General features: G+C 35.8%; 1 protein-coding gene across 1 annotated transcript in view; it reads right to left on the reverse strand.

Moving 5' to 3' along the window:
* The window catches only part of stan (Protocadherin-like wing polarity protein stan), an 89,790-nt gene that overhangs the window by 34,492 nt on the left and 28,671 nt on the right, over window positions 1-26,627 (reverse strand). The window contains exons 17-32 of the mRNA XM_071587331.1: window positions 26,316-26,541; window positions 26,015-26,225; window positions 23,825-23,937; window positions 20,148-20,244; window positions 19,762-19,832; window positions 18,441-18,595; window positions 13,345-13,511; window positions 12,693-13,007; window positions 10,375-10,573; window positions 10,024-10,149; window positions 9,339-9,478; window positions 9,071-9,254; window positions 7,643-7,842; window positions 2,850-3,110; window positions 2,038-2,224; window positions 829-1,260 (exon numbers count right to left, since the gene is read on the reverse strand). Of these exons, the coding sequence (XP_071443432.1) occupies window positions 829-1,260; window positions 2,038-2,224; window positions 2,850-3,110; window positions 7,643-7,842; window positions 9,071-9,254; window positions 9,339-9,478; window positions 10,024-10,149; window positions 10,375-10,573; window positions 12,693-13,007; window positions 13,345-13,511; window positions 18,441-18,595; window positions 19,762-19,832; window positions 20,148-20,244; window positions 23,825-23,937; window positions 26,015-26,225; window positions 26,316-26,541 (3,084 nt within the window). The remainder of the gene's footprint in view (window positions 1-828; window positions 1,261-2,037; window positions 2,225-2,849; window positions 3,111-7,642; window positions 7,843-9,070; window positions 9,255-9,338; window positions 9,479-10,023; window positions 10,150-10,374; window positions 10,574-12,692; window positions 13,008-13,344; window positions 13,512-18,440; window positions 18,596-19,761; window positions 19,833-20,147; window positions 20,245-23,824; window positions 23,938-26,014; window positions 26,226-26,315; window positions 26,542-26,627) is intronic.

Here is a 26,627-nt window from a genome sequence, read left to right on the forward strand (position 1 = left end):
TCCACCATGCTTCTTTTGCTTTATTTGTTGCCAGCCTCAATTTATTGTTTAATTCTTTGTACTTCATTTTGCCTAACTCTGTATTTACATTCTTCCATTTTCTCCGCTCATCCATCTTTGTAATCATCTCATCCGTGACCCATGGTTTCTTAGACGTTTTCGCATTAACAGTTCCAATAGTGTCTTGTGCGGCTTTCGATAACCCTTTCTTGATACTTTGCCATTTTTCTTCGATAGTATTTAGCTCTTTACCATCCTCCATGATTTCCTCTACCGCCTGTTTGTACTCCTTCCTTTTCAAACCATTTAATGCCCTTTTCAAACCATTTAATGCTTCTACATTCCATTTTCTAACCCGCCGCCCCTGCCTTATCTTTTTGAAATGGATGCTACATTTCATAACAACTAAGTTGGGGTCAGAGTCCGCATCCGCTCCCGGGAAGCTGTGCGAATTTATCACACTGTTCCTAAACCTGTGTCTAACCAGAATATAATCTAGATGATACCTTTCTGAGTCGCCTGGCATTTTCCATGTATACCTGCGTCTTTTGTGCTGTCTAAACCAACTGTTGGTGATGACTAACCCCTGTCTCCTGCAGAACTCAAGTGCTTTCTCCCCACGGTCATTTCTGGCACCTAAACCATAGTTCCCCACCTCATCACCATATCTCCCCTTGCCTACCATCACATTCCATGTGATGGTAGGCACATGTTTATATGAGTGTAATTGTGTGTATATACATATATAAATATACATAGCCTGTATATATAAGCTTATTTCTATTGAAGGCTTATAAGTTAGGTTGGAGGTATTATATGCAAACTCACCATCTTTCAAAGGTTTGATTCCCAACAGATGCAGTGGCACAAGAACCTTTGAGTATGGGTCAAATCTATCTCTATCTTGGAGGTAGTTGTTATACTTTGGGAATGCTACAGCAGGGCTTTCTGCATCTTCTTCTTTAGACTCTCCTTTCTCCATTCCAGAATTTTCTCCAAAATACAATTCTCCACCACTCATAGCCCCATTATTTTCCATTGTTTCATCCAGCCATAGGCCTCCAATTGATGGCTCCAGAAATGTATCAGGAAGTACCACACGCTCTCCTGGGCGACCTTTCACAGCAGCATCTCCCCTCCCACTTGGCTTACCGGCACCACTGCTGTCATTTTCCTGGTTTTTGCCACCACCTGAGAGTACACCTTTACCACTTTCATAGCCAAAAAGACTCTCAGAAGTCAAAACATCCAGCCCAAGAACTGTAAAAATAAAAAAGCACATTTGTTACACATGTGTATACTGCTGTTTACCTATCTGCCGGCCACAATGAGATATCAACGATAAATAAAGAGGCATATCTTTGTATTTTTGACAATTATGAAAAACACCATGTAATTAATCATAACCCTGGAATCAACGTCTTTAAACAGGTCCATTTATAATATTACTTTATGCGACCATGCCCACAGTAAAAACGAAATGGGCATTTAAGAACTAATATGATGGAGGAATTTTGTCAACAGCATCTTCTTCATCCTGAGTTAAGAGACAGCTTCTCTCTCCCTTCACCCCTTCTCAACTCCCCATTTCCCTATCCTACATCATCTTTCAAAAATAGTATTTCCTTTATGCTTCATTTAAAATCATATAAATTGAAAATATACCCACACTGGAAATAAGACATCAAGTAGGCATTCAGTGATACAATTGATTCCCCATGGAGTTTTTTTTGGTCCCAATTCCATATATAAAATGTATTCGATTACCCAATTTCATGTTTTTCATTTCATGAAATACCTGCAATTATCCCATGACCCAATATTAATTTGAATGAACAGCAATACTTGAATATTCCATTTGATGAAGAATAGTTTAGTTGCTGTTGAATACTCAGTGTTTCATTCTGTTGGAGTTGCAGAATGATGCAAAAGATTCTCACTATGATGCACTTAAACCTTTTAAATGTTAACTCTCAGAAGTTTGCAAGTGAAAATATTTTTAGCAATTGCAAATTATAAAAAAATAATTATACATACCAACATTTGGAGTGACAACTTCAAAAGGATCTGTGTATGTATCCTCTTGGCTGCGTGTTAAAGTAGCAACATAAGAATCCATAGCAAGAACTAATTCCTCAGCTGTTTCTTCAGTCAAACTCTCTATACGGTTCCATTCCTCAGTATATGATGGGTCAAGGATTCTACTGGCTGTGGTGACAACATTCTAAAAATTAAATTAAATAAAAGTATAATTTGAAGCAAATGAATTTTGAAACTAAAAGGGTAAGAAAGTTTTCTTCCCATAATTCAGTTGAAACCACTGTCCCAATATTATAAGACTATTACACTTGGAAAAACATCTAATTTTTCATATTTTTAAAGATATCAAAGTAACTTTTGAAGAGCATTTTCTAATCAGTAATATGACATTTTGTTCTGGAATACATTTATAACAAGTGGCATGCACTAGAAAAAAATCAGCAATAATCCTGGCCTCATTATGCTTTAACTAAAAAACTTATATAACTTTGATCATGACCCTGTAAGAAATTTTTAGTTACTATATACTTATTACTATATAGCAATGAAGCTCACAGCATTTTAAAATTAAGCATTGGTAAAATTGTTATTTATATTTTACTATCGGGCTCTCCTATGATCCTCTTGAAAGTCACATTAATATAATAATCAATTTGATTAAATAATTATATGATTTCCACAACCTAGGCAAAATTCAAACACTAATACAAGGCTAAGAGATGAGATTTAAAAATTGTGGAAAAATGAAAAACAAAATGAGGAAATAATCTATATTCAATTGGGCTAGTCTGAAGTTTTAAAATGTTTACCTGAACATAGTCCTTATCTTGACTGTGTGTCAAGTTAAGGCCCAATTGTGACGATTCATGATGAAGTAAAGCCTGCAGCAGTTGTGAAGCAACTAAAACATCAGCTCCATAGAGACGGTTATTATTCCCTTCAGCACCATTGATTCCTACATCAATGCCTGAAAATCCTGAAGAAGTATTTGAAGCCTGACTAAGATCTCCACCAACTTTAACAGCAACAAATGTATTTATCTGAAGCTCCCCTCTCTCCAACTGCCCCAACTGAAAATTTAAAAGGAATCATTTATATAAGCATTAAAATATGTAGCAAGATTAGTTAGAGCAATTATTTATTACTGTAATGATAAGAGTATGACACTTTGAATGCAGCAAGCTCTTTTATAAACTCCAATAAAATATCTAATTTTCACTTGATAAAAATTTTAAAAATCCATTTTTACATAGGTAGAAATTATGGGTGAAATTACAACAAATTTCAATTTTAAATGAATTATTCATGGTACTTAATCATACAAGATTTTCCATTTACATGATGATATTTACTACTTTACTAACATAACTAAAAATCACAAGCATAACCAAAAAAGATAAATCTAAAAACAAGCTCAATAGATGCAATGCTGCTTACAAAAATCACCTCACATCAGTCTTCAGTGGCGACCTATGTCAGATCTATGATTAAGACAAGTTACTGAAGGTAAAGCAGTACCAATGTTTTAGTCACATTTTAAATAACAGCCTGGACTTTAAACTAAATGTTCATAATGACCGATGTACAATTGTTATTAATAGTTTCCTAGTTCATATTCTTATACCCATGACATAAAATACCCAGAGCAATATATCCTGAAAAGACTAAAACTTAGAATTAGCAAATGAGTGATCATTAAATCAACACTAATAATAAAAATAACTCAATATAGCAACCAATTTTTTAAGAATTGACCTGTGATCTTTGCTCACTTTACTTCCATTCTAAATGTTCAGGCCTTAATGATTTCTCTCTAAAAGTGCTACTTGAATGACGAGACTTGTTTTGGAAGTGTTTTTCTTCCCAGTACTCAACTTTAAAAATATCAAACGTGGTAAAAGACATCGAATTTCTCAAGCGTGCGGTGGATTTTCTATAATCATCCCACTTTTCTATGCCAGTGAATCCCAAAAAAGTTACTTCTTCTGCCGACCAAGTGAAATTACCACATAACCCAGTAAAGATGTACCACAACATATTCCCCTAACAGCTAAGAAATCTTCACCTACTGCAATGGATTACCAACGACCAATTACTCATCACTCAAAGTGCCCAGGTGAGGCTTCTGTTCATCCAACACCTGATATCTCAGATAATATCTACCCTGTCCCTGATACCCAAAATATTTCCTAGACTTTTGCTGTTAAAACTAGAGAAAATACAGATGAGAGCGTTCCTGGCATAAAAAAAACAAGGAATTCACTCTCGTTCATCATAGATGCAGACGTCTTTGTCCAGCAATGGGATCTTTGGTTAAGAAGTTCTCTCTTTCTGGGGTCCCTAGACAATCAAATCTACATGTCTGGAACTTCACTTCGGACAAAACAACAGAAAAAGTAATGGAATATCTACAGGAACAATTTCTGGAAATCACAGACCCGTCAGTCGACATAAACTGCAATCTTCTGATGAATTCCAGATTAAAGTACGTATTCCTTGATTTACTATCATAATCGAAATATCATTATTTAACCTCCATACCACCACAGCTGAACCCACAAGAGTTCGTCCTTCCCCTGCAACCCTCATTGATAATATACTGACCAACATCAATTCAGGACTAATAACAACCAAGGTTATTAAGTCTCATATCTCAGACCATTTCTCCCTGCTTTCCTTAATTGCAACTCATTCAACTGAAAACAATGAAACACAGTATAAGAGGTGTTTCTCGCATGAAAATCTAATCAATTTTTATGAAACGCTAAATTCTTATGATTGGACTAGTGTTTATTGTGCTTATTCTTTTGATGCAGGCTTTAATTACTTTTACTCAACCTTTCTGTACTATTTTGATGTCTGTTTTCCCCTCATCCCTAGAAAGTTAAGGAAATCTTCTGCACTAAAGAATAAGAAACCCTGGGTCACAGATGAAGTATGCTATCTATCAAGTTGCATGAAAAATGCAAATGCTTATCACAAAAATAAACTGGCCCCTAGTGATCAGCTAAAATATTCAGCCTTAAAAAAAACTATAAGCGCACCCTGTTAAATGTCAGAAGGTGTTTTAATTCTTACAGGATCTCAATTGCAGAAAATAAAACTAAAGAAATCTGGAAAATTTTAAATGAATCAAAGCCTTCTTCAAATATGTAAAATCTGATATCAAATTGATGGATTCCCACAATATAATGCTTATTAATGGCTTGCATATGGCTTCTGAACTGAATGACTTTTATCTCTCACAACAAACAGCTGTAAATCTTGCTCATATTAACATGGCCCGACCAATTTCTCATGCGCGTAAATCATTATTTTTGTATCCATGCTCTGATGCTGAATTAAGTTATATCATCCATAAACTAAGCAACAAGTTCACCTTGGGCTTAGATGGCATCCCAACCTTAATTATAAAAAATCTTCCCTAGCAATTGAACAGCCTTTACTTTTCTTGGTAAATGAATCTGTTTATTCTGGTGAGTTCCCTTCTCCACTCAAAGTTGTCAAAATCATACCCCTATGTAATGGTAATAAACTACATACGAGTATAAGCCAATCTCCAGACTGAATCAATTTGGTAATATTTTTACAACAGTTTTTTACAATCGGCTAATGTAATACTTGGAAACCCACAATCTACTATCTACCTCTCAACATGGTTTTAGGAAATCAAGATCTACTTCCACAACCTCATATCAAGTAGTCAGTCAAATACTGTCTGATCTAGACAACAGATCTGAATCTGCAGAACTCTTCTTTGACTTCCCCAAGGCTTTTGACCATGTTAACCATCACCTCCTATGATCAAAACTCACTAGCTTTGGCATAAGAGGTGTATCCTTTGATTGGATCAAGTCGTATTTAAGTGATAGACAATAATGTGTCTCTCTATGCAAAAATGCGATGAAATAAATATCATCTCCCAAACTTATGAAATCTGGCTCTGTCCTGGGACCAGTTCTTTTCCTTTTATATATTAATGACCTCCCAAGTAGACTAAATCCCTTGCCTGGCATACTCCCAGTACTCTATGCTGATGACACCACTGTTTTAGTGTCAGCCTCTTCTATCAATAACCTGCCGTCCAAGTCAATCCATGCTACACTTCTGCTAGATGAGAGGTGCAAGCAAAACTCCTTCTCCCTCAATGTGTATAAATCAAGCATAGTGTACTTTACTACCAAAAATAAGCCAAAAGCTAATGTCACTATCAATATTGATGGGAAATTGATTCCACTAAATACCAATTCTCACTTCCTGGGCATTGAAATAGATAGTAAATTATCTTGAGATGATTATATAAGCAAGTTACGTTATAAATTAAGCTCCATTTGTTTTCTCATCAGAGTGATCAGGAACACTGTTAGTAATGATGTCCAATTAGCGGTGTATTATGGTCATTTCTATGCACATATAATGTACAGTGTCATTTTCTAGGGTTCCTCACCAAAAGCCAGCACAATATTAAATATACAAAAAAGGGTTGTTCGAATAATGTGCAATGAATCTTTCAATGCACCATGCCATCCCCTCTTTTGAAAAGCTTTACATTCTGTCCCTTCCACGTATGTGTATGTACATATGTGTGACGTGTGTATACATATATATACATGTATAAATATATATATACATACATATATAAATATATATGTATATATTATTTCCCCAATTGACAGTAAGTACATAGTATGGTACAGAATATCATACAATTATGTAATCGATATATATATATATATATATATATATATATATATATATATATATATATATATATATATATATATATATATATATATATCTCGATTACATAATTGCATGATATACAGGTACTATGTACTTGTCAATTGGGGAAATAAAATTATTTATATATATATATATATATATTATATATATAAAATATATATATAAAATATATATATATATATATATATATATATATATATTATATATATAAAATATATATATAAAATATATATATACATACACACACAGTACTTGGGCCTAAAAATATGGAACTCATTATTTTTAACAAGTTACCTGATAATGAGAGGAATTTCAGTAAAATGCCATAAACTAAAAAAACTTTGAACTATAATTCGCTGTATATTTTCTTTGATATGTCCTATATTTGTACAACAAATCCTAGGACAAAAAAAATTGATTTGAATTAATACATGCCAAACCTTTCATTTGGACTAATTCATTTGAAAACTGATAATTCTGAATTTTGAAAAGTTTGGAACATTAGAAAACACGGTAGCACATTATTGACTGCTCACACCAAGGCAGTGCAAGCAGACAGCCTCACAAAAACCTATATTCAATGCCATCCAAAATCCATGCATTCAATATCATCTTGAATTCATGGGTTCTACATGATTAGACTAAATCCTTAAACCCTGACCCCTATCCCTATATTAAGGCTAAACAATGACAAATCCAAATCTGCAGATATAATTCAAGTAACATATGCCTCCAAAATTTACGCAAAGTATCATAATCAGCATCTAAAAGAACCTATTTAGTACCAAAACAAAATATTCGAAAAATTTCAGTTCAGAAATGGCATTCATTTGTTTTATGGAGTTATTATTGAACTTACCACTTTCCGTAGATCAAGAAAAGAATCAGAGGTGCAATTGAAAATATCTGGAGGAAGCCAACCAAGCTCACGATCACAAGTGCGTGATGATCTCCCTTTTGAACCTGAAGGGCAGGCACGGTAAGATGTGTTACCAAATGAAGTCCGTTGCCACCAAACTCCTGGTGGGGATGGACTCTGAGGGCAGCCATCGTATACCACTGCAAATGCACAAAGAAGTAAGTAGAAATAAGCTTGAATATTCTAGTACATTTTTATTCCATCAGGAATCAACACATGATTATGATATTTGTCCTATAATTAATAAAGCTTAAATAAAAATGCTCCAAAATAGATAAGTTTTTTGCATATTTTTTTGTCTCATAAATTTAATTCAAACTTGAAGTCCAGTTCCACTCCAAAAGGAATCCAAAGATGGTAATATAGGTATTTGGATATAATCTTGATAAATCTTTAATCTTCCAAACAAGATCACAAAAATATTCCCCTTGTCTGTATTTGTACAATATTTCTGTGTTAAATTTTTTATCAAAGTTATTGCCATATTTGTTCAACGTTACTATCCAGAGCGAACTTTAAAAAAATATCCTCTACAAGGTACTAATACAACCCTTAAATGATAAAGTTGAACACATCTAACATAAAAATCCTTCAGATATTTATGCAGGAATGGGCGAATACAGTCCTTCAGTTACCAGTTCCACCAGCTCTTGAAGTTAAAATCAGAGCCAAAACAAAAATTTTTGGTTGCAGAATTTACACCTAATAAGGTACATAGGTAGTTTTCACATTATAAATACTTGTACAAGATATTGAGATGCACCACAGTGTCCAAGATCCCATGAAATGTTTTTAGATCAAAGCATTAACATGCTGCCCGTACAGCGGAGTTTCTATTGACAAGGATACACCAAGAAAAACTCATTTTGTTAAATTTGTTTTACGTATTACAATGCAACAATTTCAGAGGGTAAAAATTATTCCCCTTGACCGGCATATGATTTTTATACTCTGAAATTGTTGCATTAAAATGCACTTTAGCAGATGACTCAAAAGTTACTGCTGCAGCATCTCCTGCAGTTTCTTGAAATTTGTCATCATATGTAATTAGGAATTGGAGAAGGAAGCTCTTTAGAATGATTTACAAAACCAATGCATAGTTTCTATTATCCTGTCTGTAAAGATGACACATACGTTAATGTTTTGCAATATATTTGTTTATCATAAAAACATCTGCTACACTGCAAATAAATAATTTTGAATCGGAAAGAGTCACTAAAAAACATTATGCAACAATCATACTCACACAATTTCTTCTACTCTGAGTGAAATAGAGATATATGTGAGCATATCACATTGTATTGATTCATAAAGACATCTCATAGGTTTCACACTGTTATTTTGAAAAAAAAAGGAAATAAAACCCACCTTCACACCCCCTAAGAGTGACTTCAGCATATGGATTAGGACAAGCATCACATCTTCTTCCGACAACTCCCATTCGACACTTGCATTGACCAGTCACAGGATCACATTTGCTGCCAAAAGATCCAGTTGGGTAGCATTGGCAATCAAAACATCTGTCAGATCCTTCTGGTTGATAGTGATTCTCCTAAGAAAATTTAAAAAATATTGACTCGGAACCAGGATTTGTGATGTAATTTTAATGAACTGCAAGAATTTCAAATGAACTCACTTTGCAGAAACATTCTCCAGTTGTTTTGTTGCAGTCTGGGTTGTAACCTTTCTCTGTATTGCAATGACATGGTCCACATATAGGGTATCCCCACCAGCTTGCAGGACAAGGTTGATCTACTTTCACTTCACAGTAGTTACCTTTAAGTGGTGAAGGAAATAAATTAGCAAAACCCAACGAATGTAATGATAAGTTAATGACTAAAAGCCATGAGACATGGTTTCAAAACTATATAAATTCATTTTAATCACGGCAATGCATTAACATAATGAACAGCTTTATAATGATTTCATGGTAATTTTGAATCAAATCTCTTTCCCAGATGCAAATTAAGAGAATTTTATGTAAAAAACCTTGCTTCACAAGAAGTGTCAAGGCCAATAATTGTTTGAGCAAAACATTTCATACTGAATGATAGAAGGATGGGATGTGGACATGAACTACCAACATAAGTTATCAATGAAAGAGTACAGAAAATATATTTTTCACAAAAGTGATCATCCAGTTCTTAAATGTAGACACATATTGACTATTTTTAATTTTTAGAGATTATCTTTCCATACTACCATGCTCGAGATGAGATTTAAATGTACAAGATTACACTGATAATTATTAGCTTTCAAACATTAACCTAGTTAGAAGCTGTCATTTAAGCAAAATTAACAAATGATCTTATCACACTAACCTGAGAATTCTTCAGATTTACATTTGCACTGATACCCCCTTGATACAGTTTGGTTTGCAATGCACTTTGCGCCATTGATACAAGGATTCACAGCACACACTCCAATACAATCTGATCCGACATAACCTTCATAAAGAAACATGAGATTTGAAACATAGCAAAAAAAATTACCATAGCATTCAGAAAACAAAACCTATCACATAGTTGAAACTGGAAAAGTTTTTCATAAGTTTTACAATGTCTTATTTTAAATTTCATAGGTTTTTTCTGAGCAATATTGAACCTTACAGCGTAAGAAACTTATTTGAAAGCTAAACAAAAGAACAAGTTTGATGTTACTGAAATAGGTACCTGGATCGCATTGGCACTTATGCCCTTCCCACTGAGGAATACACCTGCTATGGCTAATACCTGAGCAGGCATTTTTCAACAATTGATTAGAAGATGACACTGGAGCTTGGCAGGAGTCCTTAGACTGACAGCCCTCTAATACTCGATCCTTGACCATTGGACGTTGTAAAGTTGATTGAGAAGTCCCAATGCGTATGTCCTATGAAGCAAATGACATTATAATTTAGTGAATAAAAGAGATGCATTTGAAAAATAAGTTAATAAAAGTAATGTAAAGTTAAAGGAAGTACTTATTATGACTAAGAGTGATATTAACTGAAGCTGAAGCATGCATATCAGTAATGCCTCAATAATATTGTCACACATTCATGTAATGTGTTGCAAGGGACTATTTGAAACACTCTAGGATTTAGATATCTGAGTAATGACATCTCCTTCGTGCATGAGGACTATTTTTTCGGTAGAGTTGGGGAACCACATGCAGAAGAAATGCAATTTTAATACACTGCTGTTCTTGCTCCTTGTGAGTGGATTCATTCTGCTGCCTTGAACATTTCCCCTCACATAATGCTTTACTCAATCAATTCTTTTTAGAATCATCATTAAACACTCAGAAACAGTTTTACAGAGAAATTTCAGGTCGAGTACAAGTTATGCAGGTGACTTACAGGCTGTATTTTTAGTTCCATTGGTCTAAGATTAGTGCTATGAACTAATCAAGTTATGGTGCATTGCCAAACTGAATTTTTATATTCTGGTCTGAGAGCATTGTTTGCCTGTTCAGGTTGAGCTATAGTTAATTCCTGCCATAGTAAAAATTGCTGCCATAATACAAATTGCTGCCTATAATTATGGTTTTTTCATCACATTACCCAGAATAATTGTCAGAAAAATTTTGAAAATTTCAGGTAAAAATTCTGTGCACCATCATCTATTGTCAGATCTCATTTATCCCAGGCTTTACCATACTCAATATTACATTAATACAAACGACATAAATAGAGTAAATCCATCCATAAAAGAATCTTTTGAGATGGCCTAATAGCTTCATCCATGGATATGATCCAAATATGAAGCAGATACAATCAAACTTGTGCTATCTGGGTGTCATGGGATGCATTATTTCATGTTTTCAAGAGAAAGAAAAATTCTTTCTTTCACACAATATGTATTAATGCCAAGTTAACAGAATTAGAACTGATTATTACAAAACTTTTTAGGCTAAAACTTGTAAAAACTAAAGCTATCAGCGGCAGCAAGTCCCTCCGGGCAGATCACAAGATGGAAGAACACAAGTGGTGCAAAATCCCTTTCACCAACAAATTTCATACCAAATAGCAAATGCAATCTCAAAGACAAATTCAGAATCTCATTTAACACATGGCATAACTTGAGCAAAAATAAAGAAGCTATTTATAAGGTAAGGAAGAGAAGAGTGTTTGATATAACTTGCAGAGCCTGCTGTTGTTCAGACAAGCTGAAATTTTTTCACTGGAATCAAAGAAAAAGTTCATGATCTCATGTAAACCATCCATCATCAAACACCTGATATCGACGAGTAATGACTGGGATTCTGACTTTTGATTTCAAAGCACTACACCTTTAAATCAAATGGCATGAATTTGATGCTCTGGAACAACTGGATATCATTGAATGAGTGAAGAAGAGCCCTCCTTTCCATCTCCTTCTTAAAGTGACTATCCAAGCTAACGTCAACTAAATACCACTCAATTTTTCACTATATATGGAACTTAAAGAACTACTCCCTCACCCTATGTTGGCCCTTTGTTGGTAATCTAAAGGTGAAGCTGACAACTCTAGATGATATTGTGAACTTTGGTCATGGTGCAACACCATAGGATTCAAGCCATATGTAAACCAAGATGGACTACATTTAACATAAATGTTTTTGAAATTCAACATTGCTTTGCCAACCCTCAAGCCCAATAGTGACAATGTTGCCCACCCAGTGCCTCTGAAGATGATGTAGAACCATATTAACCATCATAATGAATTAAATTCAAACAATAGAATATTTTACTAATTGGTCATTCACCATGTTCCAAATTGACCATTCATACCTGAAACTTCACAAAATTGGAGTGGTATTATGTCTTCCAAGAGAGCATAAATATCATCATGTATTCTCTTTCACTTTTTCTTGAACTTGAAAACATGTATCAATTAATTTTCCAGACTTCATAATCTTGGTGATAACAATGCATTACATTCATAATGGTTACTAAATTAACATAATGATAATACTTGATTACAATACACAGGTTTTTAATTTGTGAAGGCTGTTTTTAATTACATACCTGTATGCAGCCTTTAAAAGGGGTGTGCTCTGGAATGCTGACATTAGCTTCACGAGATGCATTTGATGATGAACCATAGAGACTTCCAACAATGATCCGTCCTACATACAGCCCTTGAATTTTAGCAGATACTTGAGCCGTCCATTCTCTACGCCCATAGTCTATACTCAGCCAGACTTCCCCTGGCATCCATTTTGCTTCAATTCGATGCCATTTGCCATCATCCAGTCTAGCTCCAGGACCTAGCCCACCTTTGGGCCACCTAGCTCTAAGCCATTCCTTGTCAAACCCATACTGGAGGTAGCCATCTTTCAGCTGTAAGAGAAAAATCATGGATTAAATATTTATTCTCCCCTTAATAATTATATTTTCAGAGGAATTTTCAAGTTTATACAAAATAAATGAAACTGAACACCATAACATAAATGAACCCCATACTAACAATCTTACAAATAGTTCAGAGCAAAGTAACAAGAGTACCATTTTCTTCATCAAAGAGGCAATTTTTCATACTCTCCATTTAATTCTGAAGAAAGTTGTTTAGAAAATGAATATTCTTATTTTCTAAAAATGACATGGACAAAAATAAATATGATTTGCATGCCAATATTAGGCAGTTGGAACAAAAACCTTCATTTAATTTAACACTTACTGCTATAGTGATGGAGCTGTTCTGGCCAACTTGAATGCTCATAAGATAGGCATTGGACTGGCGTGTTCGTATTGACAAAGCATTAAACCAGGGCAGCAGTATTGGCCGCAAGAGAGGATTGAATGACAGTTGGCCATCTCCTTTAAATCTCCATGGTATTTTAACAGCTGTGAAAGAGAATTTATAACATTTTATGAATGACAATAAGGTAACACTCCAAACTTTACATTCCTGCCCCATACTGGAGTAATCAAATTGAAGGTCAGTTTAATAGATGAGGTTAGAGCTATGTAAGGTATACATCAGGCAAGCCCTAAATTATCTCATTAACTCAGACTCTTTCCAAGATATTTCATGAATACTCCAAATTCTGGTAATAATGAATTCAAGAATAGCTGCCCATGCTCATATTATACGGTAATGAAATGTTCAATAAAAATATTACTCAAGAAATTGAATATTGATGGCTATACATTAAGACTCCTACATACGTAGGGGCACCAATGGCATTGAAAGGTGAACAGAGAAAATTGAATACATGTAAAATAAAGTTACTCTAGCCTACCAGAAAGGCATTCAAAAACTTTATTTGATCACCACAGGTGAATAGACTGCACCAACTGGAAAGAGAGCTGGCTGAATTGTGAATTGACAAAGAAAAATTCTGCTTAATAAAAGTTTCTCTATTGGTGTCCGGCCACCATGTAAAATGACGACACAATAAACAATAATGATGCTGAAAAAAATGTATTTGTTGTACTGCATATTTAAACTAAATCCATCTTGGGCCTCTCATCCAAAAGAGCACTTCAAAAGAATTGCATTAGCGTGTTGATAATTATCCTATCCCATTGGTCTCAGCAAGGGACATTCCCTCTTCTCCCCATCCACTGCAAACCCATCCCCTCCAGTATATGAAATTCTAGGGGCTAATATTTAAGCCAAAAGAAAAAAAAGTTATTCTGCAACACTCAAGAAAGAATTCACATGACATAAACATACACATATAAAATTGCATACAAGAAGAAAAGCCTCCGCAATGATTCTTCTGTGTCATAATAACCTGAGGGAGTGATTGCATATGCTCGTCGGAGTGAATGGCACAACCAATGTTTGAGTAATCTTACTTATATTTATAGATTCAAAGAGCAGCAGGAAATGTTGCAAAAGCTAATTTAACAGAGTCATCCTGGGATCCAACTGATGTGCACTGAAATGCAAGAATTTCACCGCGACGAAATTATTCTTCTGGCAGTGCAAGAGGATGCCTCAGTAGCTTAACAGCTAAACCACTTAGATCGAACACCAAGGGATTTAAGTTCATTTCCTAGTAAATGCAAATGATTTTTACACTGTTAAACCTGTTTTCCGTACATTTACTACAGAATGATTTAAGAAAAGGGAGATTAAATGGGTAAAATAGCTTTATGACTAAAAAATACTCAGAAAACATAAATTGAATGATCATTATGTAAGCATGGCATAGTGCATGAAGATGTCGATATTGGTTAGCTGCTTTAAATGTTCGGAAATAGGGGAGGTGGGTTACCTTGCTTTATTAGCTCTGTTGGAGTTGAGGGCCAGGGCAAAACAGAATAGGGGTGGGGACTACTGGGGCCTTGGACAAGCAATTTCACAAGGTGCTATAGGCCACCTTCCATCAAATCTGGTGGAAGTAGTTTTCATATAATGTACTCTCAGCTGATTAAATACAAATACGATGGCAGTTGGACAGGTATTTAGAATCACCACCAGATGCCAGCGCTAATGCAACAAGTTTCCCAATTAGTAGTAGGTAATCCTTTATGACTAAACATGTAATGCATCATTGCCCTGGGAAGAGATCTGTGGTGTAGACAACTCTCTGCTGTTGTTCCCATCTAGTGATTGGTGAAGATGGAAAAAATTGAGTTTCGAGCAGTGATTGAACACTTCGTAAAGAAAAGTTATGAAAGTAAAGGAAATTCATGCAGACTTTCAGAACACTCTGGGAGACTCTGCTCCTTCATATTTAACTGTTTTCAAAGGGACTTACAAGTTTAAGTTTGGTCGGGACAGCTAAGATGATGATCAGCATAGTGATCAGCCAAAATGTTCCACTAGCCCAGAAATTATTGCAAAAGAGGATCGCCGGCTGAAAGTGCGATAAATCACCAAATCTGTACAGATTTCATCTGAATGGGCATATCACATTTTAACAGTGGAATTGGATATAAGAAAATCATCTGCTTAATGGGTGCCACGACTCTTGATGCAGGATCACAAGCAGATGCAAAATTTTACAAAAAAGTTTCACCCATTTTAAGAGAAACCCACAAGAATTTCTTTGCCGATTTGTGACCACAGATAAAACTTGGGTCCACAACCATACCCCAGAAACAAAACAGCAGTCAAAGAAGTGGAAGCATGTTGATTCACCACCACCAAAGAAAGCAAAGGCAATGCAATCGGCCAGAAGAGTGATGGCTTCAGTTTCTTGAATGTGAAAAGGATTCTGATGATAGATTATCTTCCCACTGGTCAAACAATTACTAGACAATACTATGCTTAACTCCTAGACCAACTACAGCAAAAGATACACAAAAAAAAGCCAGGTTTGGTAGGGAAGAAAATCATCTTTGATCAAGACAATGCTCACTCACACGTAAGTGTCATTGTCATGGCAAAAGTATGTGAACAAAGATACGAATTGTCGCCACGCCCGCCTTATTCGGCTTTATTAGATTTCCATATCTTCTCCAAGCTCAAAATTTCCCTTAATGGATGGAGATTCTCTTCAAAAAAAGCACCAGGAGCCCAAGTAGATGGGTATTATGCAGGCCTGAAGGAATCTAATTTTTGAAATGGGATGAAGACATTGGAACATCACCGGACCAAGTGCATTAGTGTACAGGGAGACTACATTGAAAAATAAAAAAAATTTCAATGAGGTAAGTTGTTTACTTCTATTCAATTTCAAGTACTTTTCTGATTACACTCATAGGAAAGAAAATAAACCAGGCAGTATCATATGGATTACTACCTGCCTTTGATAAAACACTGCCACACTTATAAAAAAGGTAGTGAAACGAGAGTGAATTCATGACTGACCACACATACTTTGTGACTGCCATGATAGTGTTTATAGAAATAAATTTGCTGATCAGTATACAAGTTTTACTCAGCCATTAAATGTTCTCACCAGTTATCATGATGCTTATTGTCAACATATGCAACTTATGAATTCATTCTTCTTTTGGGAATTTCCATCGCGTAGGTGAGTTGATGGACAACTGTTTCGCCCCCAGTCCTGGAGGCGTCTTCAGGTTGAAGTGATTTGCGTTGCAATTTGGCCGCTATATATAGGAGAAACTGGCTGGCTAGGAGCTCTCTGATTTGCTCTCTCTTGGTGGCCAATGGGAATCAACCTTTTCCATGTGGGAGCCAGGGTGTAGCCATCCTCACGGTTGAAGTTGTTTGGATTCTACATTATTTCAACTGCTTCTCTTAACAGTCTCGGGAAATAATGCCCTTCCTTGGCCAGCACTCTTGCTTGATCGAACTTGATTGTGTGCCCGGGTTCCGACCATGCATGTTCGGCAATTGCCGAGAGTCGGAACTGTTTTTTTATCTGTGGCCCTTTGGTGCTCTTTGGCCCTGCATCTGATGGACCATCCTGTCTGGTCGATATAGGACTTCCCACACGTGCACTTTATCTCATATACACCTTCGTGCATGAGATCGGAGATGCGGTCCTTCTGCTTAGGTATCGAATCGCTGATTTTTCTTCCCGTGGAGAACCTAGTTGTTATGTTATGCTTTCGTAGTAGCCTACTCATCTTTTCGGCCGCTCTGGCGACATAAGGGATGGTAGCATATGTCGTTGTTTTTTTCTTTTTCAGGCTTCTCCTTGCTCTGTTTCTTGGGAAGAATCACATCTTGCATCAACTCCATTTCTTTTTTGGCGGCCTTTTTTAGGACCACTTGTTGAGGGTATCAGCTTTTCCCCAGCACTGAGATGAGGTATCTCTTTTCCGACAGGAGCGAATCGACGTCTGAGATGATATAGGTGCGAGAAACTAGTGTATTTCCCAGCGAACACTTCTGGGCTGGATGGTGGTGTGATTGTGCATTCAAATACCAGTCGGTGTGAGTATTTTTGCGGTATACTGAATGTCCAAGGCTCCCATTAGGTTTCCTGGTCACTAACACATCTAAAAAGGGCAGGATGCCATTCTGCTCAATTTCCATGGTGCATTTGATGGCAAGATGTTGCTGATTAAGGTGTTTTAGGAACAGATCTAGTTCTTTCCTCCCATGTGGCCAGATGACGAAGGTGTCGTCGACATAACGGATCCAAAGAGATGGTTTCTTTGGGTAAGCCTCTATTGCCTTCTTCTCAAAATTCTCCATGAAAATGTCAGCTACTACAGGGGATAGAGGTGATTCCATGGCCTCACCTTATTTCTGCTGAAAGTACTTATCATTCCATAGGAAGTATGAGTTCTTGAGGCAGAATTCTGTGAGGTCCGGGAAATCCTTTGGTAATCCTTCCGATGTGAGTTTCTTGATGAGTTGCATTGAGCCATCGATGAGAGTATTCGTGTAGAGAGAGATTACATCAAAGCTCACTAGCACATCTTGTTCCTTAACTTCTATATTCTTGATGGTGCGAATAAATTCCGTGGAGTTTTTCACGGATGAGTCGGTTCTTCCGGCGAAGGGTTGGACAGAACGAGCGATGTATTGTGACAGCTTGTAGGTTGGTGCGTCTATGTTGCTTACGATGGGTCGTAGGGGGACCCCCTCCTTGTGAACCTTGGGTAGTCCATGCAGACGCGGTGGTTTGGCTGCCGATGGAAAGAGTCTCCATTTATCTTCCATTGGAATGGATGACCGATTGATTTTCTCCCTAGTGAGTCGTTGCATCTTTGCTTTTGGGTCACTTTTCAATAGGAAATAGGTACTGCTATCGAATAGGGCTGCAATTTTGTGGTAGTAGTTGTCTTTCTTCATGATTACCATAGCATTCCCCTTATCTTTAGAAAACAAGATTTTTAAAGAACATTGTTACAACAGAATGTAAACTTAAATGCTACTTTTATGGATAGCATTACCTTCACTGCAATCTTTTCCACTCCAACCTTCCAAACAAGAGCACTCAAATGACCTCCAAGCATCATGGCAGGTAGCACCATTTTTGCAAGGGTTGGATAAACAGAATGCTTTTTTATCAGGGCATCCAGCAAGTGTTCCATTATCAGCCACAAAACTATAAAAGGTTTTTAAGAAGGACTTCAGCATGGCAATACCCAATAATTACAGAAACATTAATCATATAAGGTAAAATCACATTATTTCAAAATTCAATCTGCTGAAAAAATTGGACTTTAAAATATTTATTCAAATCTGAAATAAATAAACCAGAGGAAATTTCTTGTGATTCCAGTAAAGTTGTGATGTTGTTTTACCTGGTTATTAAGATAACGGGCAAGCTGACCAAACTGACCAAAGTTCATCATTTTTTACACTACATGTAGTGTAAAAACAGATGTAGTAGAATGAATGTCATACTGACACACCAAAAGTAAAAGAAAAATTGTGCAATAGATCTAGCAATTCCAAGGCTAAGATGCTCCTTTCACATTTCATATTCTATATTATTTTATGTTGAAATTGACAAAATTCCAAAATAAATCTTGAAAAGAAAGATTTCAAAATAAAAGATGTACTCTCAAGTCATTTATTTCAAAAGATTTTTACTAAAATGCACACTATGTCTCATGCTTTTGACCAGAAATTGATTTTAGCTCTGAGTTGACAATATTTCCAATTAAGAAGAATGTAAACAATGAAGTATTACTGGAGGTGGCACGAAATATAAGATCTTGTCTCACATATGCAAAATCAACAAAATAATCTGATTTAATGATTACTCCTGATTCTGATCACAATTCTTATTTGTCGCCAAAAATAAACAACACCAATTAATCAAATTTTTTCAAGAATCTTATTTTAAAGCTTTAAGTTTTGATACCTAAACCTGCACGGGAACCTCATACATGACAAATTTGGAAGCTACATACTTCCCATTTTCAGTGACAGTTACCTCAATCACCCAACCTCATAACTGAGCCGTGGGAAGAGGAAGTTGCCTTAGGTAACAGAAACAAAATGTGAATTTTCACCACACTCCAGGTATTCTAATGATGAAAGGTAGAGTATGAAGTAACTTTTGTACTATACAAACTATTTAGTTGATCTTGATACTATTATAATAGTTACGTAACTGTTATACTAATGCAAATATTTGAGGACCTAAAATTTTGAAAACCCTATGATCTACCAATAGTCTGGCGAATAATTGCAACATAAATAACCCTCAGCCATTTGCAAGAAAATGACTTTTATATGAGTTATAAACAACATAAAACTCACCTATTCAAATCAACAAATTGATGATCAATATAAAGATCTGCAATGCACCCAACAAAATCTTTGTTTTGGACCTGCAAAATAATGAACGAGTACTGAATTACTATTTTTAGCCTATTTGAAGAAATGTTAAACTTCAAAGTAAATTATAATCCAATGCTTTATTATAGAAACATCTGATATGTCTATTATACTCTGCATTTTGCAGCAAAAACTTATAAATTATACTAATGTATTAAAGAATTAGAAGCAACAGAATTGAGCACCAATGCATCCTCCATAATGTGGCCTTGGAAAGCAATTTTTCAGGTAGAATACACATGATGTATGTTATTTCTAAATTATCACCACAACTTATACTTCGGGCAAAGAATCACATTTCAGCTAACCTGAAAGCTGGTGGCAGGAAGAGAAGGCAAGCCACCCAATTGCAGAGGTCCAGTCAAATCAAGAAATCTGTGGCATGTTTCAGTAAATGCAGCACATCTGGAAAGTTCAAGATTTCAAGGTCAAAGGATTTTCATTTAATGATCATACAAGAAAAAATAAGTACTCTTAGATTAATAGGATAAGGAATTCATCATAGTCAGATTCTTTCCCAAAAAAATATTCCCATCCAAGAATAGGAAACATATCAGTGCAGTATAGTACATACACATTTTACTTTCAGGAAGTTCTCTCGGGTTTCCCACCGGGTCAGCGTGGTGTGCACCGACGTTTCGACGGCTAACTCTGCCATCGTCTTCAGGGTGAAGTGCAGAGCAATGAATTCGCCATGTATTTATACCCTGTCGTAGGGTCAGGTGTCCTCCGATTGGTCCGATGTGTTCCCAAGTGCCGAGCCGCCCCGGTGACGTCTCGTACTTTCAATTTTTCTCAGCACAGGTCTCCACGTGCTGCTGATCTGGAAGCCAGTGTCCCTGTTGAAGGTATTCTGTCCTTCCAGTCGGATTTCCACGGCTTCCTTCGCCACTCGGTCCCAGTAGCCGTTCGTGTGACAAAGTCTTTTGGTGCTCCCCCAATCAATCCGATGACCATGCGTGATGCTGTGTTCGGCGACTGCAGACTTCTCAGGGTAATGGAGTCTGATGCATCGCTCATGCTCCGTTAGTCGCTTTTCAATTGTGCGGCCAGTCTCCCCGATGTATACCTGGCCGCACTCACACGGGATCCGGTATACCCCCGGCGCCTTTAAACCCCGTTCGTCTTTTGCCGTGCCAAGGAAGTTTTTCAATTTTCCTTGTGGCTTGTGGATGGTTTCCACTTTATGTTTCCAGGATACTAAGGAAACATAAAGTGGAAACCATCCACAAGCCACAAGGAAAATTGAAAAACTTCCTTGGCACGGCAAAAGACGAACGGGGTTTAAAGGCGCCGGGGGTATACCGGATCCCGTGTGAGTGCGGCCAGGTATACATCGGGGAGACTGGCCGCAAAATTGAAAAGCGACTAACGGAGCATGAGCGATGCATCAGACTCCATTACCCTGAGAAGTCTGCAGTCGCCGAACACAGCATCACGCATGGTCATCGGATTGATTGGGGGAGCACCAAAAGACTTTGTCACACGAACGGCTACTGGGACCGAGTGGCGAAGGAAGCCGTGGAAATCCGACTGGAAGGACAGAATACCTTCAACAGGGACACTGGCTTCCAGATCAGCAGCACGTGGAGACCTGTGCTGAGAAAAATTGAAAGTACGAGACGTCACCGGGGCGGCTCGGCACTTGGGAACACATCGGACCAATCGGAGGACACCTGACCCTACGACAGGGTATAAATACATGGCGAATTCATTGCTCTGCACTTCACCCTGAAGACGATGGCAGAGTTAGCCGTCGAAACGTCGGTGCACACCACGCTGACCCGGTGGGAAACCCGAGAGAACTTCCTGAATACAATACGCCGGGAAAAACTGAGATCCTTCACATTTTACTTCTATAATATAATGGATTATTGCATTAAAATAATGATACAAATGGTTCAATAATGGCCAGAAAATTACATATAGATATTAATGGACTGCATTAGATGAGATATGGTAGAGCAGTTCAATCGTGTTGAAATTTAAAATTTTAATACTTAATACAGTTGACATTAAAACTTGTTCATTTCATAATGATTTGATGTATTGGTAATTTACAAATAATAATTTCATGATCACTTTTCACAATATACAGTCTAAAAGTTAAGTCATTATGGAAAACATACATGTTAGAATGTAATCAAGTTGGAAATATTTCTCTCCCTCAAATTATTTGGTGCCAAATTGCAGAAATTTTGGTTACCATATTTCATTTTTCAACGTCAATGTGAATGATATTAATGAATACAATACATACTTTCTTCCTTTTCAATTACTCTTCAGCTACGACTGAGCTGAAAAAGAGGCAACTAATACTGACAAGCTTCTATAACTTGTAAATTAGCATTGATGATTGGCTGCAGCAAGTTCAAAATGTCTTACAAACCTTCCGATTTGCTGAAACTGATGGCCAAATTCTTTAAAAATTCCCAGAAATGTATCATTCAATGAATCAATAAGACCATATAGGAGATAAATTACTAAACAACATAAATTAGTACTATCATTACGCAATGGTCCAGTACAATTGCCAAGGATAAAGGGAGAGATGAAATGCTGGATTTATAACCTCAGTGTTCTTGGAAAATGTTTGATCCAAATGAGAGGTATGGTATAAGAGACCTAAGGTAGAAGAATGAATAAAGAATTCTGGGCCAATTTTTGGAGGATCCAGATATCCTTGAAGGGCATCTTTACATTTCCCAATAAAATGGGACATCTTCATCCCCATGAATAATTCCTTTCAATAGTCTTATTACAATTACTACTTTATACTATACATACAACTAATAAATAGTTTGATTTACAAGATGCTTCTTCAGAATTAAGAGAAACGGAAGGAAGAATGACAAATGCCGCTAATGATTTTAGAATAATGCCAGAAATCTTTAGATAAGTTTCACAATGAAACTGAATGTAAGTCATTTAATACATTTGCTAGGATGACATGACCATTGAATTTGAGACATTAATGATATATTTTTTTATAATTTACCTTTAACTCTTGCAACCTAGATAACAATATCCCTATATGGATCTCTAAAATGACATTGCCTTTTAGGCACTCAAGCCACCCTATGATGAAATCCATGAACTAAAGGAAAGTGATACCAAACTCTGAAACTTTAGTCATGTCCCTTCTATCATCCCTCTCATTCTGGTCAAATATTTTCTGAATATCCTGTATAATTGAGAAACCCTTACAGCTTAACTCTCATGTGAACCATCAACAGAGCTAGTTTATCCATTCAAATTTAAAAGAAGTACAATTTTAAAGAAATATAATGAAATGCCATGACAATATATGATGCTACATTATGAAATTTTAAATATAGAAAAATTTCTACTAATGCATATAAAAGTTCTTAAATAAGTGAACAAAATCTAAAAACCCCTGAAATAAGAACAAAGTGAGCTAATGGGAAAATAGAAGATTAAAGCATGGAGAAAATTCATGCTGAATATTATAATTCAATAGCTGAACAACCATCGCTCAATGTTTAGAGATTTGATTCATAGGAACTTATGTTTTTTCATGTATTATATGCTTGAAATTGTACTGGACTGTATATCTACTTCCACCAAATGTTACATGAGTGTGATATCCAGACTCTTACAAGAACAGATTTGTTCACAAAGTAATGTTAATTGTTTTATCTATTGTATCTGAGATTTACTTAACTGTTCTGGATTTATATCTCTAAAATAGATCTAGAATAAATAGATCTGGGATTTATACCTAACTGTATCTAATAATGTCAGATACTTTCACTAATATTTTGCTAAGTGAGCACACTATCCTTCACAGCCCCAAAAAACACCTGCATGTGAAGCTGCAACCATACCATCTAATCATTTCAAAAACTCTTACTATCACACCTTTGTAGAAATGCACCACAATGATAAGTGATTTTGTTTTCAAATATACCATGACCAATCAATACCTAGTTTATAATGGCAGTCAGTATCATAAATATCTAACCTGTTTTCTAAAACCTGAGTGGAACGATTAGCACAAGCCCACTGGCCACCCAACTGGCTACCATGCTTCACTCCAAGGGATGTATCACAGTCATCTAGACTAATTGTAGCACTCTAGAGAACAAAATATAATTTACATGAGAAATAAGTAGATAAGAGGAATTTTAAGTCAAATAAAAGAGCAGCATGATAAGAAACTTGATGCAATACTTATCAAGAAGAAACATTTTTAAAGAGAAATAGCAGTACAATAGGCAGTATTCTAGCTGGAATTTTTAGTGCAACTTAACTAAAAGCAAATGCAAACATGCAATGGGTTTTATACAAAAACTATACAAAATATGAAAAACTGCAATCCCTGAAGAACATTCTTATGATAAAAGTGTATAAAATAAATACCATTATCATCATTATTATGTGATACACTTAAGACTGAGTTATGAATCTAAAGTAACAATGGTTACTTGATTAATAATTATATACAGTTCATCACTTGAGATGGTCTAGACACTAATTAAACATAGTATCTCAGACCCTTTTGTCACTGAAAAGAAGATAAGATAAAGTCAAAATCCACCACCTAAGATAACAGCCAACCAGGGCTATGAACTTTAAGATAGCTTCAAATTTCTATAACTTTCAAGATAACAAAAATGTTCATATATATTCAACAGTCATATGCATAAAAACCATCAAACAATTGAATCGTCATCAAATTGAAAGTTTCTGTTAGAAAATTACAATATCTCATGTGCTTGGTTTACCTATTTCCAACTGAATGATACTAGTGAACCAACATTTACTGAAGCTTTTTTCCGCAACATATCATGACTGTACAAAAATGCATCCCTATGTGGACACAAAAATGCATAATTGTTGTTATGGGTATTTTGGATCACTCAATACTATGCTATGCTACTAACCCATTACTATTACCTCTATACCATGGACTTAGAACACGGAAATCATTAATCAAAAGATGAAAAGGAAACTGAAATGGGGCACTTTGAATACTAAAAAACTTAGAAAGTAAGATGAGCACGTATGCACATTGTAAGTGCCAAATAAGGAATCTGAAACCTTCATTGAGGGAAAGAAATCAGCACTAAATCCACATGTTAGTTTAAATGATGCCATCATTAGGAAGTTAGGTGATTATGAAAGCTGTGAAATCTTCCCCTCATGCATTTGTTGCAATGATTTTCATTTATTCCATGGTTCAAAATGATAAATTTCCAACAGTACGCCATTTCCTCTGTTGTGATGGCAGGAGAATTGAATGGCCTAATTGTTTGAACACCACTACTTTTAGCCCACGAAGAAGAGAGGAATTCAAAGTGTAAAAGAGTAGATTCCTCATCCAAGTCAGTGATAGGCAATTGGTGCTCCCATAACAATCTTTGCTCTTGCCTTGGGAGGCAAATCCCTCAAAACACAGTGAAAACTGAACATGATTTTTTACTAAGCAATTGATTTGCTGGTGATTATTAGAAAAAGATTTGATCAAAATCCTCACAAATTCAGACACTTGACGAGGTGTGTTGAAAGATTTCTTAGTAGTACAATAGAGAAACAAATGTACATTCATGATAGAGAACAAAAATTAACGAAAAGTGTGAACTCAAATAAAGGAGCAAAAGAAAATTTGACAAATCCAAGAGATTTATTAGAGTGCCCTTTGGTTCAAAGTTGAAAAGGAACCCAAGTTGCTAACAATGAATCAAATGGATGATTATTATTATTACTTGAATTTTCCTCTTCATTGTCAAGACACAAGAATTTTATTTAACCAAATACAGCAAAGTTGAATTCTCCCACTGGGATGAAATTTGCACCTCTCCCTTTGACAGGAAGCACCTCAAAATCATGTTTCACAGTCACACTTTTAATTTTTTCTAATTAAAATTTTATCTACCATAAAAAATATGCAAGTTACTGACAAAATTATAACATATTTATTATCATCACTTAAATCATGATAATTTATTGGTAGGCCTTCTGACTAGCATTACTTAAATTACATAGGTATTATTTTTACTCACAAAAAATGTTTCAATATCATAGAACTCTAAAGATGGGAAACTTAATTTCAATAGGCTCAAACCAAAAACAGCAATAGAAGTATGGGGTTTAAAATGTAGTTAGCTGTGGAGAATTCCTCATGGTTATAAGTATGAAAAATAGTAGTAACCTTATTGAAATAATCAACAGTCACTTGATGCCAATTTCCATCACTAACTCCTGGTCCAGGAAGTGAAGTTGAAACTCGCGTAACCTCTGGTCCCCCAAGAGCAAAAGAAAATATGACAGTTCCCCCAGATATCTCTAGAGCTAAGAAATCATGTTTTTCATTATAACGCCCATTGTATAGCAGTAATCCATCTTCTGACTGGGTAGCAAATCTGCAATGATAAAATGTTACACAATTTCATCAGCACTACAAATTTAACAAACAAGGTTGAAAAACCTAATAATTTTTTCTATTTTCAGACCTCAATTGAAGAGTTAATCGGTGACGCTGCTTCAATGCAGGAAATGTCAGAAAAGAAGATGGAGGGAAAGATCGAGCCTTTAGCTCACAAAGTTGGGTATAATGTTCCCCCAACGGGCAACCTTCACAAATGAATCCACCCTTGATGAGTGGAGCACAAGAAGATCCGGAGCGGCAAATTCCAGGCTGACAAGTATCATAATTTATATCAATTTCACAATTGACACCTGGGAAGAAAAAAGAACTCAATCAATATTGGAGTTGCAATAAGTCCTATGTGATAAATATTAACACCGTGATAACAAGGCCAATT

Source organism: Hetaerina americana, unplaced genomic scaffold (assembly GCF_022747635.1).
Source record: "Hetaerina americana unplaced genomic scaffold, ioHetAmer1.1.p SCAF_3, whole genome shotgun sequence".
NCBI classification, from domain to species: Eukaryota; Metazoa; Arthropoda; class Insecta; order Odonata; family Calopterygidae; genus Hetaerina; species Hetaerina americana.